The 20,836-nt window shown below is 45.2% G+C and overlaps 1 protein-coding gene across 1 annotated transcript in view; it reads left to right on the top strand.

Annotated features, from left to right (window-relative positions):
- Positions 1 to 20,836, top strand: part of RAPGEF5 (Rap guanine nucleotide exchange factor 5) — a 499,799-nt gene that overhangs the window by 333,609 nt on the left and 145,354 nt on the right. Inside the window, exon 9 of the mRNA XM_063921784.1 lies at positions 1,261 to 1,383. Coding sequence (XP_063777854.1) covers positions 1,261 to 1,383 — 123 coding nt within the window. The remainder of the gene's footprint in view (positions 1 to 1,260; positions 1,384 to 20,836) is intronic.

Here is a 20,836-nt window from a genome sequence, read left to right as displayed (position 1 = left end):
ACTCCCAGTAGGCGGCGGCTTAGCGTGTGTAACTCTGCTAAAATCGCCTTGCGAGCGATCAACTCGGAATGAGGGCCACAGTACTATAACAAGGAACACAGTACTATAACAAGGAACACAGTACTATAACAAGGAACACAGGGGGTCATTCCGAGTTGTTCGCTCGTTGCCGTTTTTCGCAATGCAGCGATTAAGTGGAAAATGCGCATGGTACGCAGTGCGCATGCGCTGTTATTTATCACAAAACTTAGTAGATTTACACAAGCTCGAGCAACGTTTTTCCATTGCTCGAGTGATCGTAGTGTGATTGACAGGAAGTGGGTGTTTCTAGGCGGAAACTGACCGTTTTCAGGGATTGTGCTAAAAAACGCAGGCGTGCCAGGTAAAAACGCAGGAGTGGCTGGAGAAACGGGGGAGTGACTGGCCGAACGCAGGGCGTGTTCGTGATGTCAAACCAGGAACTAAACGGACTGAGGTGATCGCAGTCTAGGAGTAGGTCTGGAGCTACTCAGAAACTGCAAGGAATTATTTAGTAGCAGTTCTGCTAATCTTTTGTTCGCTATTCTGCTAAGATACACTCCCAGAGGGCGGCGGCCTAGCGTGTGCAATGCTGCTAAAAGCAGCTAGCGAGCGAACAACTCAGAATGAGGGCCACAGAGCACTATAACAAGGAACACAGAACCATTTACCATCTGCTTTCCCTGCACAGTTGATATTGTTTTAGTGAAACTTACTGTCATAATATTAAATTAAAGTCAAGTTGCCTAATTTAATTTTCTAGCACTTTTGTAAGCTCAGTATAATGGTTGGTAGCACTTATCTGGTTTGTGTAGTGTCCCTGCAAGTATTGGGCCTCGGCCACCGCGCGTTGAGATCCATGTAGATGTACAGGAGGTATTCCAGTGTTATTTTTAGGAATGACAAGTCTACATCACTTCATCCAATGTTGCGTTTGTTCCTGTCCAGCTTTCCCAGGGGTTTCTAACCTCCTGTTACAATCCTCCTATGTAACAGGAAATAGGTGGAGAAGAACAAGCAAAAAGTCAGCATATCAGTGGCACACATAGTGGATTGGGATTTAGGGCAGCCTGCTACTGTGATAAAATACAGCACTCAGCAGGCACTCTGATACACGGGACCTGTGTTCTCTTATATAGGATTTGTTTTAATTGTGCATAATATATTATGACTCTGTAAGTGAATGCCATGTCCTGGGACTGTGGATTTAAGTACTTATTTGCTCTCTCCCCATCATTCAAGGCCGGGGTTATGTGCAAACTGCATGGAAGAGAAGACTTCAGACGCATTGATTTTGTACAGAAGCTGGCCAGGGACAGCCAGATCTTGCCATCAGCGGCCAAGCCTCCTGACAAGAAGCCACAAGTAGGTCTATGTCTTATACAATGCGTATACAGAGAAACGTATGAAAGGTTATTGCATGTATGCAAATATTTTAATTCCATAGAAGTGTTGTTACCTAAAGCGAACAGTTACTTTCTGACTATAGGGGAATGTATAGTTCTAAGTGTAAGTTATTTCACTTAAATAAGAGAAGTTATTGATAGAAGGTGGCTTTCCCCTTGAGGCGATATATAATGTATTAAATGCTTTTGAACCTTATGACATAATGATACAGAGTGTTGTCATCTGTCACATTAGTGCACTAGTGTTGCAGTTTCCAATTATACCACCCAGCCCTGTCCCTGTATATTGCACACTGCACTATATTGTTCTGTGCATTCTGTTGGAACAAATGATCTGTGATCAATAGATGGGTTTAAATAATTGACACTTCTTATTGGAGAATAGGGTAACTTGTTTTTTTTGTTTTTTACCTTAACCAAAAGTAGTTTTCCAGCAACTTGAAGATCTACGTTTGTAGAAAAGTTATCTGTATGTCATACATAGCGTGTTTATGTCCCACAGCTGTCCGGTGGCGATGCTGCTTAGCTTGTAAGGCATATAATATAAGTGATGGTGACAGACACAAATATGTGTATGTCTCTAAGGAAACTTACATTACGTATTGTTACATCATAAATCTTCACATCTAACGTTTGTGCTAAGCTACAAAATGCTACATGAGCATGCTAAGTCCATATTTTACAACACAGTGTATAGTAAACCACATATGGCTAAAGGTGCATTTTTCGGTAAGATATCATTTAACTGCACTTTTTTAAAGATAATTTATACCCTGTGTAAATGGCCTGACGTGGATGTGTTGTGAAAGTAGATACTAATCATGTATCCTCAGTACTGGTGACCCAGAAAATGTTTTTGTCTGGACAATACTAGTAAATTGGACACTTGTCATCTCTGTTAGCCTAAGGATGTGTGTCCAATTTATTTTTTTAAGGATTATTTTGAAAACATTTTTTTTTACATTTCTCTGCAAGTGGCAAAGTTGTCTTTGTAAATGTGGTTTTTATCTTTTATACATTTTCTCTTTGTGTGTGTGTCTGCGTGTGTGTGCGCACATACCCCATTAGTCCACAAGTACCTGGTAATGGAAGCCATTTATCAAGAACATTCGGTTGTTGTAAGACTAGTGTGGAAGACTAATGTTTTGCATTTAGGTTACACAGCAACGGCTACGGAAATATGTTATATATTGATAATGTCTTGCATGTCTTCCTATGTTCATTTCCTATCCTACCACAAGTACATGATTTGAGCTGTGTTTTTGTGAGATAACAGCTCTGGCCTTGCCATGATTGATGCCCAGCTCTGTGCTTCTCATTCATTCTTTAAGGCACAGATGAAATCCTGGCACGTTCACATCTCTGTGCAGACTCCATTGATAGAAAAGCCTTGTTCACTTATTTATTATTTTTCTTTTCTTGCCAATATTGAGCAACATCCTTTTTTTCTGCTGAAAAGTCTTTTTTATAGAAACATAGAATACATTAATCATAAATACACTGGTGTAAATATGTCATTGTGAGCTGGGCTGGAAGGTTTGTCTATAGATTTATTGGATGGCGGGTGGGGTTGGGAGTTAACTTGACAGCTTGATATTTGACCAAACAGACACTGCTTTGTTTTCACGCATATTACTGGGGTAGACTGTAACATTTTTCTTCATTTCTTATTTTTAAATAGTGAAAGAGTCCATAATAGCTCCTAGAGAATGTCTAGTAGTGAGCAGATTCTAGATTAAGATGTTTGCTAGCTTTCCAATATCGTTATCATCTGGCGTTCATTTAATATTTTGCATGTATTAACTACACTATAAGATTGTATGACCTGAGGTTCCACATGACATGTTGGTATCTGTAAAACGTTATGATGGGACTACAGTGGGATCCTGGCCACAAGTAAGGCGGCAGTGGGGCGCTTGCCACGCTGTGGGCACGGTCGGCTTGCTGCGCTCACCACAGGTTATATTCTCCCTCTATTGGTGTCATGGACACCCACAGAGGAAGAAAAGCCTGTGGCCCTGGTATTCTGGCGGCGGCATTTCAACGCCTGTCGGGATTCCAGCATTGGCATTGTGACCGCCGGAATCCCGACAGGCAGTCACGTGATTGCCTCCAGTTGTAGTGTATGCTGGCGCTATATAAATAAGTGATGATTGATAAATCACATGGGTGCTTCAAGAAAACCTTTCTGGTATAATGAGGTTAAGGGGGTTACACACCTAGAGATGTGTGCTGAGCAGAGACCACTCAGCACACATCTCACCCCCCACTCAGCATGACTAGATTATGCCTGCGTGTGTGGCAGCAAATAACTGTCACAGTTTCCAGAACACCCAGCAGATCACATGTTCCAAGTCCCCCAGCAGGTGCACAGGGAGAGTTCACCAATTGTCACATTTTGCAGAGCACACTGATGATGCATTGTAAATGGCAGGTGGACTTTTGACCACGTAACTCCAAACTGAAGCAACTGATTACAACACAAAGGTACGGACCAAGGTGGTCATTCCGAGTTGTTCGCTCGCTAGCAGTTTTTAGCAGCCATGCAAACACTAAGCCGCTGCCCTCTGGGAGTGTATCTTAGCAGAAGTGCGACCAAAAGGATCGAAGAGCGACTGCAAAAAAAATTGTGCTGTTTCAGAGTAGCTCCAGACCTACTCAGCGCTTGCGATCACTTCAGACCATTCAGTTCCTGTTTTGACGTCACGAACACACCCTGCGTTTGCCCAGCCAGGCCTGGAGAAGCCCGGAAAGGAGACGCTGCAGGTGTCTTCGGGGGGCGGGGCCGGACTGTGACATCACTAAGCCCCGCCCCACATCGGGAAATGCCGCGATTCGCGGGTCCTCGGGAAAGGGGCGGGGGTAAAATGACGCAATTTGCGTAATTTTAACCCCTTCTCCACCCGACGGACCCGCGAATGCGGGAGGTTATCTCTCCATCCTGCTCGCATCACTAGGGTGCGAGCAGGATGCGGGAGACCTGCCCACTCTTCCAGGGGTGCGGGGGCTACCCCAGAAAACGGGAGCCTCCCGCAGCTTCCGGGAGAGTAGGTAAGTATGACACACACACACCTCCAAGAGTAGGGCAGCACATCTGTAAACCTTGTAATACTGTCTGTAACCTCTGCAGGAACTCTTAGCACGGAGCTCACAAACAGCGATACAGCATGGCGGCACACTGTGGAATAAATTAGTCACAACAAGCGGGTAACTGCAACGTTTCAATGTTTTACTGCATCGTCATCAGGCACCTGATGATGCAATAAAACATCAGGATGTTGCAGTTACCTGCTTGTTGCGATTAATTTATTCTACCGTGTGCCGCCGTGCTGTAATGCTCTCTCTCTCTCTATATCTATATATATCTATATATATCTATCTATATATATATATGTATATATATATATATATAAGTATGTGTGTGTGTACTGTGTGTGGATTCAGTGTTATATATCTTCAAGAAATAAGGATGCACTCACCAGACTTCTTCAAAAGTACAAAACGAGCCTTTAATGTCACCAGCACATACTCACAAGGTCATGGTCAACGTTTCGGCTCACCACAGAGCCTTTTTCAAGACCAGATTACCGAATGCCATTGACTGTATGTCAATGACAAAGGCAGATAGTGAAAACATTACATCATTTACAATTATAATAGGTAAAAGGCGCAATAATTTGCCCTGGAGGGCCCTGCCTATTCCAGTGCTGGGCCCCGCAATTTCTGAATTGTGTATATTGGGGGTCATTCAGACCTGATCTCTCGCTAGCAGTTTTTTGAAGTCCTGCGATCAGATAGTCGTCGCCTACAGGGGAGTGTATTTTAGCTGTGCAAGTGTGCGATCGCATGTGCAGCCGAGCGGTACACAAAAACTTTGTGCAGTTTCTGAGTTGCCCAGAACTTACTCAGCCGCTGCAGTCACTTCAGCCTGTCCAGGCCCGGACTTGACGTCAGACACCCGCCCTACAAACGCTTGGGAACGCCTGCATTTCCTAACCACTCCCTGATAACGGTCAGTTGCCACCCACAAACGTCCTCTTCCTGTCAATCACCTTGCGATCGGCTGTGCGAATGGATTCTTCGTAAAACCCATCGCACAGCAACGATCCGCTTTGTACCTGTGCGATGCGCCTGCGTATTGCGGTGCATACGCATGCGCAGTTCTGACCTGATCGCAGCGCTGCAAAAAAAGCTTGCGTGCGTTCAGGTCTAAATTACCCCCATTTTCCGCCCATTGGGCCTAATTCAGACCTGATCGTAGCAGCAACTTTGTTAGCAGTTGGGCAAAACCATGTGCACTGCAGGGGGGGCAGATGTAACATGTGCAGAGAGAATTAGATTTGGGTGGGGTGTGTTAAAACTGAAATCTAAATTGCAGTGTAAAAATAAAGCAGCCAGTATTTACCCTGCACAGAAACAATATAACCCACCAGGGCCGGCAACAGAAATCTTGGGGCACGGTACAGTGAGATATTTGGGGCCCCCTCAGATTTTATATTTATATATATATATATATATATATATAGCCAAAGAAAGAAGGCGGCACTCAGAGTCTCAAGAACTTAGTGAAAACCGACCCGTGTTTAATTCAACGTTTCGGGGGACGGACCCCCGTCTTCAGGAAACACAAAACAAATGTGGCACACAGTGTACAAACTTTAAATAACTCACCCCTCCATGAAACGCCAGCCTCCGGTGCGAAGGCGCCGCCCGCGGCTCCGGGTCCCGAACTTCCGGACACGTGACTCCTCTGTTCCCGGAAGCTACGTGGTGACGTAGCTTCCGGGAACAGAGGAGTCACGTGTCCGGAAGTTCGGGACCCGGAGCCGCGGGCGGCGCCTTCGCACCGGAGGCTGGCGTTTCATGGAGGGGTGAGTTATTTAAAGTTTGTACACTGTGTGCCACATTTGTTTTGTGTTTCCTGAAGACGGGGGTCCGTCCCCCGAAACGTTGAATTAAACACGGGTCGGTTTTCACTAAGTTCTTGAGACTCTGAGTGCCGCCTTCTTTCTTTGGCTGTATTAGGAGTATTACTCCTTGAGGAAGGCACCTGAGCATATACCCAGGTGGAGTGAGAGTGCCGGACTGCAGCGAGGAGTATATATATGTGTTTGTGTGTGTGTGTGTATGTATATGTATATATATATATATATATAGACAGTATATAGATAGATATTAAAGTGCAGCAGGGTTTGATGCGCTATACAAGAAACTGTATTTATTTCTACACATATATAAATGTGTATATCTTTCCTTCCTCCCCCAAGCACACAACAGTCTGTCTCTCCCCAATGACTCCATGCTCCATTCCCAGCTCCCCCACCCCATCCCCGCCTTGTATTCCCTTACCATTCCACTCTTAGACCAGGGAGAGACTCACCTGCACTGCACTCCCCAGTATCCAGACCCGAACATTGCTCAGAAGGTACCATGTGGCCTTCACACCCCACCAGAAGATGCCCTCACGGGGCATGAGAATCCTGGCCAACGGAGCGGCTGCCATGTCCCGTAACTGCCTGCAATAGAGCTGGACCTGGAAGAGAAGTCGCACACTCTCACCGCACAGTCACTGTGTGTGAGAGGCTCCTGTCACTCTGAGACTGCGCCCACACCGCATACAGCTTGCTGCCCTAGACAGCTCACATCCCTGCCGAGCACTAAGCGGCGTACCCTTGGGGTCCCTCTGATCCTTGGGGCCCTGTACAGGTGTCCCATTTGACCCCCCCTGTTGCCAGCCCTGTAACCCACCCAAATCTAACTCTCTCTGCACATGTTATACTGTACCTGCCCCCCCCCTGCAGTGCACATGGTTTTGCCCATCTGCTAACAAAGTTGCTGCTATGATCAGGTCTGAATTAGGCCCATTGTTTTATAAAGTGCTACAGAATATGTTAGCGCTATACTTACGATTATATTGCTATTAGAATCATCTGTGTAACCTTGTTGCTGACTTCCTGGTCAATGTCAAAAGCCTGTTAGATAAGTCAAATAAATCACATTTCCAGCCAGCAGTGCTTATCTGCACCAGAGCAGAAATTGTTTTCTTTACCAGGATATGAGGTTCAAGTTATTATGTGAACTCTGTAGTGGATGTAGCCGTCACAGTTTGCATGCATTAAACTGGCAAATGGCTTGCTTTTATCTGTGCTGTTCCTTTCAACAGAGATTGTATTAATTAAATATTCAGAATGGGTTTTACATCATCCTCATGTAACCAATCATGGTCTTCTAATACTATATAATATTCTGTACATATAAATCCATGTCACTCAGGGCCATTATATCAAGTCTCACCCTCCCCTCGCTAATTAAGAAGTCTAAAACAGCTAATACATTTTGTATGTAGGAGCAGAACATGAGTGTTGCCGGATTTATGAGACCATATATATAAATGACATAAAGCATCATGAGAACTCCTAGCTGATTTGTGATGCCCCCCCCCCCACACACACACACACACACACGTCAGACTGGCAGGGGAGGAAAGTGTCAGAGTAGTTATACAGTGGAGGACATTTATGAGCAATGGTGGTAATTAACTTCGCTTTTAATGTGCTGCACTAGAATGGTGTCAGAGGGCCTGATTCACAGGTGGACGCAGTTGCGATTTCAGACTCAGAGTACTTGCAAAAATACACTAATGACTGAACTGCTGTTATGTGTTCTGTTCAGAGATGCCCACCGTCACCATCTCATACCCGCTGCTTACATATAAAAGACACAACATTGAGAATATCTGTCGCACCATCAAAAGTCTAAACAGCCCTTTGGTGTCTCAGAATGTCCGCCTCCACTAAGACACCGTGTATGAATTCACAGTGGCAGACTAGGACATGCCCTGAAAACGGTCTCAACTTGCCTGCGTTTTTTAAGCCACACCTGTTACCTCCCCCAAACGGTCACTTTCTGTCGCTTTGTGAACAAAGTCTTAAGGTGGGTACACACTGATAGATATATCTGCCGATCAATTGATCTGCAGATATATCTATGGACGGATCGGGCAGTGTGCTATGCATACGCACTGGCCGATCCGTCGGGGACTGACGTCATGAACTGGGCGGGCGTGTACAAACGCCCACCCAGTTCAGCTGTCAATCACCTTCGGGCGCCGCAGCATGTGTACGGGTGGCCGGTTGGTCGCCCGTACGCACACAGCGATGCGCCAATATATCGGTAGATATATTGGCCATCGGCTGAGCTGCGGGGCCGACGCGATATGTCTGTGAATTACGGAGTTCACAGACATATCGGCCGTACACACTGGCCGACGGACCCGCGATATATCGGCCGTTCAATAGAACGCCCGATATATCGGCAGTGTGTACCCACCTTAAAAGTGGCACTTAGTAAATCTGAGGTTTCTGTTATGTTAGTGGTAGAAAATCGGGATGTGGTTTCTCAGCAAGATTGCAGCAGTTTTAAGTTTAGGAAACCCTGTAATCGTGCTGAGATTCCAAACCTTCCATATAGTAAATTTCTCTCTTGGTTGAGAGACAGAGGACAGTGACCAACAAGTTTACAGTCCACAAACAAAGAAATGGAATTCTACCTCTTTTCTGTACTATATTATTGTTTTCATGGAAATGCAACAACGTGGCTACTCTTACTTGTACCTTATGGTGTGTGTGTGAGAGACTGGTGGAACCCCGCAACAATGCCAGTAGCCACTGGGAGAAAAGAGCATTTGCTAAGCAGAGGATCTAGGTTAATAATAAAACTAAATGAGAAAATAATATATAACAGCTGTAAATGAGAAATTAGTTTGTGCATAGAAGGAGAGTTCCCATTTTAAAGATAAGGTTAATTGAGAGATCTAATTTTGCCAGCCTGTGTTTTGGCACATTGTCCTTTGCCATGGCTCATTTGCCTTGTAATCACTGCACCACATAGAAGCACTTAGGTGAAATAACGTGCCCTTGACTTATTGGGAACTGCAATTCCCTGCATCAGTGCTAGGTTAAGGAAATTGTGCAAAGAGAACCCTCATGTGGTCTCTGGAGAGATGACTATCTGTGACGGTAAAAGGCCTGTCACATGGATTGCTGACGTCTGCTTGTTTCCTTCCCCTGTTACATAAACACATAGAAACTGAACAAAGCTAGTTTACATTTCTCATGCAGAATCCTTTCTAAAGAAAGCACATATGGTTATACATGGGAAACTCTACTCTGGAAACACAGTTTAAGGGTCATTTAAACAGTCCAAAACCACAACAAAAATATCTAGTTATTTTTTTTCCCTCCAGTCGCCTGATTTTGTGCTGTTGCTCCCGGATTTATGAGGAAGCACATGGGTTTGTGGGCAAGGATGGCAGAATATGTGGGCATGCAAAACTTTCACCAGCAGATGGGAGGAGTGGGCGGATCAGGGGCTTTCCTTGCTGACTATGGATTTGAATGGATGCACAGATGATTTTTTTTCAGGCAAAGGGATCTGTTGTTTTTTTTTTTTTCCCCACAAACCCCTTAAGGGTGCTGGAGGTATGGGTCCGGCTGTAATGACGCCCGAATTCGGCGGGATGCCGGACGAACTCTGAAGTTTTTTTTAAAGGGGCAATCACAAGGAATGGTTGAAAAAAACATCCTAGTTTGGCTGGCATCCCGCACGGCGTCCAGACTCGGGCGTTATTAAATCCGGTCCATGGCCTACACCTCCCAGTTACACTTATGAGGGAAAGCACAGTTCTTGGTGCATTTTTGCCAATATAATAGAAAGATTCAATGTCACAACAATAAAGGCCAGATATCCCTTTACTCTTATGAATAATGGTTACCCAATGGGTGGGGGAAGTTTTTAGGGATCCAGTAACTGCTGCAGTTTAGTGATCACAAAGCTCAGTGGATATACTGGATCATGCTGCAGTGGCCTTGCACCCTACATTTAGAGAACAATTTAGAGTTGCTCCAGTTGCGGCACTCCTAACACCGACACTATACACAGACTGGCGATGAATTGCGCATGTATTAATTGGAAGAGGTTTCTAAGTGTACCCAACAGCTACATTATTGACAGCTTCTTTCTGTATGCTTTTCTTGTGGTGAACATTTTATATCATTCCTATAGATTGTAAGCTTGCGAGCAGGGCCTTCCTACCTCTGTCTGTCTGTTTTTACCCAGTTTTGTTCTATTACTGTTCTAATTGTAAAGCGCAACGGAATATGCTGCGCTATATAAGAAACTGTTAATAAAATAAAATAAATAATTCATAAATAAAACACAGAGAAAAGAGATACGTCTTCCTTGCTGTATGTTGGCATTTTGCTTAGTCAGGGAGAACGCTTGTGGCGTGACCATTACAAAGGCCTATGGTACTTGGCAGCAACTCCTCATGTTCTCACCGCTTCCTGGAGGACTGTGCACATTTGTTTCCTCTTCCCACCCTTTTCCTCTAGCACCCTTTGTTAACTATTAAATCTTATCTCCGTGCACATCATGTGGACCTGCCTTAACAAATGGTTTTGGGAGTTGGACGTTTTTTATCTCAGCAGCCAAAAAGTATCCTGAAGGAAGGTTCTATCACATTGGGAAACACATGGGTACACGCTCTGTGTAGGAAGTGCCTTATATCTACAATACCCCCATCCCTGAGCCCACCCCACAGTGTGTGAAATATATATGTGTATATTAAATTGTGAATGTAATGTTCCCCAATCCCCTTCCTTGTACAGTGGTATCTTCACGGAGCATCAGAGCCATCAAATGATCCCTGAAAGCGCAAGTCTTTAGGCAAGCTGATCATATTCTCACACCAAAGTCTTACATCCATACATTATTTTGCGTGATTACATTAGTATTATTACTACAATTATTATTATTATTATTATTGCATAATTTATTCACAATGCAGTGGGGAAATACAGTGTAATACAAAGACAAATAATTTACCCAAAAAAATGCAAAAAGAAAAATAAAGGACACTGAAGAAGAATAAATGCAATAATGGGGGTGATTCCGAGTTGTTCACTCGCTAGCTGCTTTTAGCAGCATTGCACACGCTAGGCTGCTGCCCCCTGGGAGTGTATCTTAGCTTAGCAGAATAGCGAACGAAAGATTAGCAGAATTGCAAATAGAAATTTCTTAGCAGTTTCTGAGTAGCTCCAGACTTACTCACAGATTGCGATCAGCTCAGTCCGTTTCGTTCCTGGTTTGACGTCACACACACGCCCAGCGTTCGGCCAGCCACTCCCCCATTTCTCCAGACACTCCCGCGTTTTTCCCTGACACGCCTGCGTTTTTCCGCACACTCCCAGAAAACGTCCAGTTTCCGCCCAGAAACACCCACTTCCTGTCAATAACACTCCGATCACTTCAACGATGAAAAATCTTCGTCCGGACATGAGTAAATCTACTAAGTTTTGTGCTAAAATACTTATTGCATGCGCACTGCGAACCATGCACATGCGCATTTTTGCCTTAATCGCTCCGTTGCCAAAATCGGCAACGAGCGAACAACTCGGAATGACCCCCAGTATGCAGTAATAGTGTCTGATTCAGAAATGTACGTTAATGCATTTGCAGTTGCTGATTTCTGTGCAGCTAATATGTGAAAATCTGTTAATGCTGCAATGTACTGAGATAACGCCCATCATTCTATTACCTGAGTTCTGTGTAGCTTATGGTGGCAGCATGGTCACAGGAAGTGAGACCCTGGAGCCACTGTTACTGCGTGCGGGATTGCAGATGCAGGCTGAGACACGCCCTGAAAATGGTCACGGCACACTTGTGTTTTTGCCACCACTCCCCATTACCTCGTACAGACGACTCATGACTGTCCATCACGTTGCGGATTGTCTCTGACCGCTGACACAAGACCATGGCGGCACTGGCACAGTGCAACTCAGACGCATGCGTAGTCAGGTGATAATCGCTCAGCTGCAAAAAAAAATCACATTTGCATATAACTCTGATTAAGGCCTATAGTTAGACATTAAGCAGTATACTGTATAGAAGATGAAATATTAGGTAAATAACAAAGACCTGCCATATATATCCTGCAAGCCACATTATTAAATGACACACGTGGGGTTGAGCATGAAGAGTGGGTCTTGCTCATAGAAGCTTACAATCTAATGGGGAGTAGGGATGAGGCTGTGACAACAAGGGACCAATATGGATTGATAATGTTATCAGGGACCAGGTGCCATAGAGGCCTGTGGAGTGAAAGGTGTGCAGTAGGATAGATGGTCTGCAGTGGCAAAAGCAGCATAGAGGCCCAGGTGGGTGTATATGGAGGTGACCCTTAGACCTAGAAGAAAGTAGTTATGGGTGACTTTAGGTAAGGTAGTCTTGGTAAAGTGAAAGGGACAGATACCCAGGTTGGAGGTGTTAGAAGACAAGCCACTCCTGTATTATGTAGGTCAGAGCTGGCCAAACCGGTCCTCGAGATCTACCAACAGTTCACATTTTCCAGACCACCTAGCTAGTGCACAGGTGTAGTCATTACTAATTAAGATGTGCTGCATTCATTCCTAACTGACAATTCTACAGATCTCCAGGAGGCCTGGAAAACATGAACTGTTGGTAGATCTCGAGGACCAGTTTGGCCAGCCCTGATGTAGATGAAGAGAATATAGAGAGCGCAAACAGACTGGAGTGTTAACAATTTTTAATTTTATACTAAAAACTCCCACAAACAGGATAAACACTTAATATTAAAATGTTAATAACCAGTTAGATTGCACACATATAAGTCTGATAAAACGGAACTGGACACAGTAATGAAATTCCAAATTGGATGGTATAATTTTCCTTTTGTTAGAACAAATGAGTTCATCAAGTGATGTTTGAAAGTTTTAACAGGTATTTAACTTTCTCCAAAGGGTATTTACTCCCATGTTCCATAGAATCACCGTGCACTGGCTGGCTGTGCCGCTTACTCGCTGGTCAAATGTTTGATAGCCACGGTCTCCGTTTAGTGGGGAAGACCACTGAGGGTGGCTCCAGACTGGACCGCATCGCCTGATTTGTCCAGTCTCTTCATTTACTGTATTTACAGGGTTTGCTAATACCCTGGTCTTTTTGAGAGCAGCAAACAGCATATCAGCATAGGCTCATATAGGCGCCTTTTCTGGTGGATATATTCTGATGTAGATGAATGGGAAGAGGAAAATGATGTGGTAGCTGAAGAGAGAGGGAGGTTGAGGATAGGTGAGTATACTAGGAGATTTAGGGCCTGAGTCTGAGTGACACACTATGCCAATATGCATGTATTTGGCCAATGTTATCAGTACTGCTTATGCATCCGAGTGACACTTTGCATGCAATCTGGTGATTACCGCACGGAGCCGCAGAACAAATCTCTGGAAGCAGGGAGTATGGATTTTAGTGAGCGTTCCTGGGAGGTGACGCAGTGACTAGGAAGGCGCAGGTGTGTCACTGACAGTGGCTGCACCTAGAGACGCACAACCACTCACGCAGTGCACCATAGTCATGCAGAAACTGCAGCTGTTATAGGGCTGCTGCAAGGTCCCTTGGTGTGTTCAAAGACACATGGAGAACAATTTGCACAACTGCAAGGGGTCATCTCAGTTATGTAGATATCGGCCACGGCATTCGCATAAAGACCTGGCTGGTGCGACTCTGAATCAGGCCTTTATTCTTCATCTGGTTCTAAATTCCTATTTCTACTTTAGATTGTAATCTTGTATTCTCTTCATTTATTATTGTGCTTGTTTTCAGTTATAAGGCTCTGCAGAAGATGCTGGTGTTATATAAATAAATATAAAATAATAAATAATAAAAACACAAACATACTCAATCTCCACATACAGCTCGGGACACCCACACCAATAATAACACAGACTCCATCTATACCAGTGTCACCCACTTCTGTAGTTCTAGCTCATTCTTCCTCACCTCAGGCTCCTGTGGGTAAGGTGCCAAGCAGATGTCCCTGCACATGCAGCATTAATAACAACACAGTTTGTGTGACGCAAGTGCGACAAGTGTAGAGATGTACACATTCCAGTGTTGTAATACGCTAGCAGCAGAACATTTCGCTAGCTGAAACTACTACTTTATTTATATTTTCCCACTTGGTGCTGTAGCGCAGTTTGTTGTTTTATTGGGCAGTTTGTTGGTTGGTTTGATGCAAACGCTGACGTTCTTGCACACCTTCTGAGATTCATTATTATTATTATTATTATTATTATCATTTATTTATATGGCGCCACAAGGGTTCCGCAGCGCCCAATTACAGAGTACATATGCACATAATCAAAACAGTGACTTACAGTTGAAATCAATTTTGGACAAGTACAGGGTAACTATGCATAACACCAGTAAATGACAGAGATAAGTTCCAGGTGGCCCAAAAACTGTGATTTGGGCAGTTGAGAATTATTAAAGAAGAAAAGGGTGAGCACGTGAGGGAAGAGGGCCCTACTCGTGAGAGCTTACATTCTAGGGGTAGGGGTAGACAGACAGGGGTGACACAGATGGGGTACATAGAGAGCATGGAACAGGGGGTTAGGATGAGATTTGGCTGGGTTTGGTAAAGAAATGGGTCTTGAGAGACCGTTTGAAGTTTTGTAGAGAGGTGGAGAGTCTGAGGGGGAGAGGTAAAGAATTCCAAAGGAAGGGAGCAGCACGTGAAAAATCTTGGAGATAGGAGTGGGAGGAAGTAATCAGGAGACAGGAGAGGCGGCGTGCATTAGCAGAGCGAAGAGGACGGGTGGGAGAGTAAAGGGAGATAAGGTCAGAGATGTAAATGGGAGAGGATTGGGTGAGAGCTTTGTAAGTGAGAGTGAGAAGTTTGAATTGGATTCTGAAGGGGAAGGGAAGCCAGTGAAGGGCTAGTAGGAGAGGGGAGGTGGATGTAGTGCGTTTGGTGAGGAAGATGAGCCGAGCAGCAGCATTGAGGATAGACTGGAGTGGAGAGAGGTAATTGTCAGGGAGGCCAGTTAGGAGGAGATTACAGTAGTCCAGTCTGGAAATAATCAGTGAGTGAATAATGATCTTAGTGGCATCCTGGGTGAGAAAAGGTCTGATCCTGGAAATGTTTTTGAGATGAAAATGACAGGTTTGTGAGAGGTGCTGAATGTGTGGTTTGAAGGAGAGGGAGGAGTCAAGGATTACACCAAGACAGCGTACTTGGGGGCTAGAGGAGATAGTCGTGCCATCAATGGATAATGAGATTGTGGGAGGTGAGGTTGTGCGGGAGGGTGGGAAGATGATCAGCTCAGTCTTAGACATGTTGAGTTTAAGAAAGCGCTGGGACATCCAGGAAGAGATAGCAGAAAGACAGTTAGAGGCACGAGTGAGGAGAGCCGTGGAGAGATCAGGGGAGGAGAGGTAGATTTGAGTGTCATCAGCATAGAGGTGATACTGGAAATTAAAAGAACTAATGAGTTCACCTAAAGAGGACGTATAGAGAGAGAAAAGGAGAGGCCCAAGAACAGAACCTTGGGGGACACCAACAGTTAGTGGAAGTGGGGGCGAGGTAGCATCATGAGAGGAGACAGAGAAGGAACGATCGGAGAGGTAGGAGGACAGCCAGGAGAGGGCAGTATCACGTAGACCAAGAGAGTGAAGGATTTGCAGAAGAAGAGGGTGGTCCACAGTGTCAAAAGCAGCAGAGAGGTCAAGAAGAATAAGCAGAGAGTAGTGGCCCTTAGATTTGGCGGCATGGAGGTCATTGCAGACTTTTGTGAGGGCAGTTTCAGTGGAGTGGAGAGAGCGGAAACCAGACTGGTATGGGTCAAGCAGTGAGTGAGAGGAAAGAAAGGCAGTAAGGCGATTATAGACAATACGCTCAAGAAGTTTGGAGGCAAAGGGGAGGAGAGAGATCGGTCGATAGTTGGAGAGAGTGTTAGGATCAAGGGTAGGTTTTTTAAGAATAGGGGAGACAAGAGCATGCTTGAAGGCAGAGGGGACAGTGCCTGATGAGAGGGAGAGATTGAGAAGGTGGGCAAGATGGGAACAGGCAGAAGGGGAGAGGTAGCGAAGGAGGTGGGAGGGGATAGGGTCGAGTGGGGAGGTTGTGGGGGGGGAGGAGTGTATGAGGGCCATGACTTCCTCACCAGATACTAGGGAGAAAGATGTCAGAGTTGGTAAGAGGGTAGGGGAGGGGTGGCAAAGGATGGGTGGTGGCTGGTTGCTGGACTGGTGGGATGTGATGTCCTGACGTATGGAGTCAATCTTGGATGTGAAGTAAGTGGCAAAGTCAAGAGCAGACAATGAGGAAGGGAGAGGAGGTGGTGGTGGGCAGAGGAGGGAGTTAACAGTGGCAAAGAGGCGCCGGGGGTTGGAAGAGTGGGTAGAGATGAGGATTTTGAAGTATGATTGTTTAGCAAGGGAAAGGGCAGCACTGTAGGATGAGAGCATGAATTTGAAATGGAGGAAGTCTGCTTGAGAGCGTGATTTCCTCCAGTGTCGCTCGGCAGTACGTGAGCATTTTTGTAGATATCTGGTGCATTTGGTGTGCCAGGGTTGAGGTGTTGATCTGCGAGGGTGAATAGTGGTTGGTGGAGCAACAGAGTCAAGGGCTGAAGTAAGAGATGCATTGTATAGAGATGTGGCTTGTTCAGGGCATGTGAGAGAGAGAAGAGGAGAGAGAAGCGAGTCAAACAGGGAGGATAGGGATGAGGTGTCAATAGCCTCAATATTACGCTTAGTGATGGTAGCCTTAGGAGGGAGAGATGGGGGAGCAGAGATAGATAAGTTGAATGAGAGCAAGTGGTGGTCAGAGAGGGGAAAAGGGGAATTGGAGAAATCAGAAACAACACAGCGGTGAGTGAAAACCAGATCCAGTGAGCTCCCGTTCACATGGGAGGGTGAGTTGGTCCACTGGGAGAGACCAAGTGAAGATGTGAGGTTAAGGAGTTTAGAGGCAGGTGGTTTTGTGGGGTTATCGATAGGGATGTTGAAATCACCTAGGATAATGGTGGGAATGTCAGAAGAGAGGAAGTGAGGTAGCCAGGAAGCAAAGTTGTCGAGGAATTTAGAGGAAATGCCAGGTGGACGGTAAATGACAGCAACTCGAAGATTAGTGGGTTGGTAGAGGCGAATTGCATGGACCTCAAATGTAGAGAATGTAAGAGATGGTTCTGGAGGTATAAATTGGTATGTGTAGCTTGAGGGTAAGAGGATCCCAACACCACCCCCATGACGACCCCCAGGTCGGGGTGTGTGTGAGAATGTAAGGCCCCCAGCCGAGAGAGAAGCAGGAGAAGCGGTGTCATAGGGTGTAATCCAGGTTTCAGTAATGGCCAGGAGGTGCAGGGAGTTGGATATGAAGAGGTCGTGAGTGGGGGTCAATTTGTTGCAAACAGATCTGGCATTCCAGAGTGCACAGGATAGGGGGTATGAGTTTGTTGGAGAGATGTGAATGAGATTATCTGGATTGCTATGGCGTTGAGGTAAGCTTGATGGGGAAGGAAGGGATAAAGAGGGTGAATTGATGGTGCTGGGGCCTTGGCTAGAAAGGGAGACTGCAGGAGTGAGGCAGGGAGGGAGTGCAGTATGATACTGGTGGAGGAGAGGTGAGGAGACAGGCAGAGGAGGGAGAGAGCAGGGTTGAGTGCTGGGGTATAAATGGTGTGAAGGGGCAGAAGTGAATTGCAGTGGGGAAACAGAAGAGGAGGGGAAGGGAGGCAGACAGAGGAGAGGAGACAGCATGAGATGTAGGAGACTGGGAGAGAGGGATAGAGGTGGTAACAGGGGACAGAAAAAAGGAATAGGAAGACGAGGATTAATGAGGGATGTTGCCAGCCTGGCCATAGTGTGGATGGGGTAAATAGTGGTAGCAAAATGAGAGTAGGAGGAGGAGTGGTGGCTGAATAAGAGAGCAGTGAAGTTTGCAGAAATAAATTCAATGTTAAACTGTCGTTATTATCTACAGGTAACAGTAAATCAAATATTTGCTGATGTTAGTTGGAAAATTACACAGTGTTGGCAAACTGCAAGTCAGTGTTACTTCATTAAATATGCTTCTCAGTGACCCATTTGTTGTCCAGGTGTTTGCAGGGTCAGAGGAGAAGTTGCAATGCAGGTGTTTGTGCAGAAAGTGAATGTATAGTTTTCCAAATAAGTGAGGTTTGGAGAATATTAGGAGTAAACAAACATTTGTAGCTGCAGTCCAAGTTTTGGGGGTTTGTGTTGTTTTTTTGTGTGCAATTGAAGGTATGAGTCCAAAAGAATGTGGGGTAAAATTAACTAAAGTGACAGTTTAGCAAACAATCAAATTCAAGCTATCATTTTCAAGTCTGTAACTGATAAGTAGTCATAATTTTATTGGTTTCTATGGGCAACATCTCCACTTTTGTAAACCCACACTTTAGTAAATTTACCCCTAAGACTCAAACTTGTTACATTCAACCCCAATCAGAGACTTAAGATGGACTTCAAATAGCCATGGTAATTTACTGTGGCTATCCAATTAGCCCTGATTCCAGCACTTATCTGGATTTTTTTTCGAATGTGTCCTCTTACATCTTGCCTCAATACCCAAGGTAGCAGGTGATGCCTGGTGTTAGTGAGCTGACAGGTCCCGTGTAACGCCGTTAGCGTCGGACATTTATTTAAAAAAAAAATGCATCTTATTCGCATTGTTATGCGAATAGGACGCATAAGCAAACTTTGCTGATTAAAATGGTATGCAGCATGCTTATATTCTATGTGCGACCGCGCCTGTATCTGCATACGATAACACTAGGAAAACACTGTTGTGTAGCATTTCGTATGCAGATACAGCTGCTGTGTGTGTGCAACCACCCCTGTATTAGCATTGTTTTGTGAATAAGACGTATTTAATGAAAAAAGAGACGCACATAAAGACATTCAGTGCTGCCGAGTCACGCCACTGCATGTCGTTACTAGAAGGGCCAGATGTAAGTGAACACATCTGTAGGTTCGGAACTTATCTCAGATCCTATGCATTTTCACCTGAAAATGGGTAAATTTTCAGGCAAAAAGCACAGGCTTCCATTGAGTTGCCTGAAAAAAAACCCATCAGGCACAAATCACGGTAAAGGCCATTTTTTTTGCCTGAATTTTTTACTGCGGCATCATGATGTCATGCTGAGGGGGCGGGGCTCCGCTGGTAAAGAGTGCACTGCCTGGAGCGCCCTCAGGACACTGCTGCACTTATAGTAAAGGGGAGTGCCTGATAAATCCAAAGGATGTTTAGAGATGATTACTGTATGTAGGGTGTGTCCCAGGCACACTGCTAGACAGAGGCAAGGGCCGTGGCACCACTTGCACACCCCTAGTTATGGCCCTGACTGCAAAACCAACGAAACCTGGACAGCACTAATGCTTTAGTGTCAGTGGTTGATTCTTTGACTCTGAGGTCCCTCAGAGAACTGTCTCCTCATTTGCCACTTTCTCATCCTAAGACCATGCTCTCCTCAAAACCATACCAGGCTCCCAGTATCTTCCTAAACACTGGTCTGATGATGAAACAGAAGGAGTACAGGGAATGACAGAGGACTGTGCTCAAAAGCATCACCTCTGACATCTCATTACGAACAGAAATTGAACTGCAACTGAAAAGTGTAATGAATGAATTAAAAAAATCTTTTCAAGGCTGGACAAGGGCTGTCACTGAAATCTGGTTAGTGAAGAAGATAGGGACATTGTCCATGTAGAGTGAGCACATGCTTTGATCTGTGGCTTCTTTATACACTCTCTATATGACAATCCGTCTTGATTTTTAACTTTATTACCTTCTGACAATCCCTCTTTTTGCTGCTGCATACGTTTTGACCCATTGGTGGTTAGCTTCTGTATGTGATCCATCAGTGCACAATTGTTGAAAGTCAACTTCAGGCCTTTGTGTTGTGTCCCGCCACTTGCAGATACCTTATAACCATTCAGATTGTGTGTCTGCCCATACAGCTGGTCTGTGGTTTTTCAGCGCTGCACAAAATTCCTGCTTAAATGCCAGTTGTGGTACTTTATGGTAGGTGTTGGAGATCTTCAGCTTTGTTCCCTTCTACAACCTCACCTACTGTACTTACTAGTCCAGGTGCCATTTCTATGGAGGGTCTGGGAAGGGTCCAGTAGCACCTTATGAAGCTACTTATGTTTTCTCTAACGTTCTAGTGGATACTGGGGAAAGGTACTTAGTACTGTGGACTATAGATCGGGTCCATTGGAGCCATGGCGCTTTAAGAAATGAATAGTGTGTGCTGGCTCCTCCCCTCTATGCCCCTCCCCTGACTCCGTTTAGAAAAATGTGCCCTGGGAGCTGGGTGCACTCTAACAAGCTCTCCAGAGAGTTTTCTTCAGAAATTATTATTATTTTTTTTTCAGGTACACTGGTTGGCAACCAGTCTGCCTGCTTCATGGGACTTGAAGGGGAGGAGGGGGGGGGGGGGGGGGAGGGGGACTGAACCAATTTCCTAAAGCGTTAATGGTTCGTATCCCCGCTGACAGGACTCTGAGCTCCTGAGGTGCTGTTCTCATACCCC

The sequence above is a fragment of the Pseudophryne corroboree genome, chromosome 5 (assembly GCF_028390025.1).
Source record: "Pseudophryne corroboree isolate aPseCor3 chromosome 5, aPseCor3.hap2, whole genome shotgun sequence".
NCBI classification, from domain to species: Eukaryota; Metazoa; Chordata; class Amphibia; order Anura; family Myobatrachidae; genus Pseudophryne; species Pseudophryne corroboree.
The sequence above is the reverse complement of the archived record's forward strand: the minus strand, read 5'-3'. Positions and strand labels throughout refer to the sequence as shown.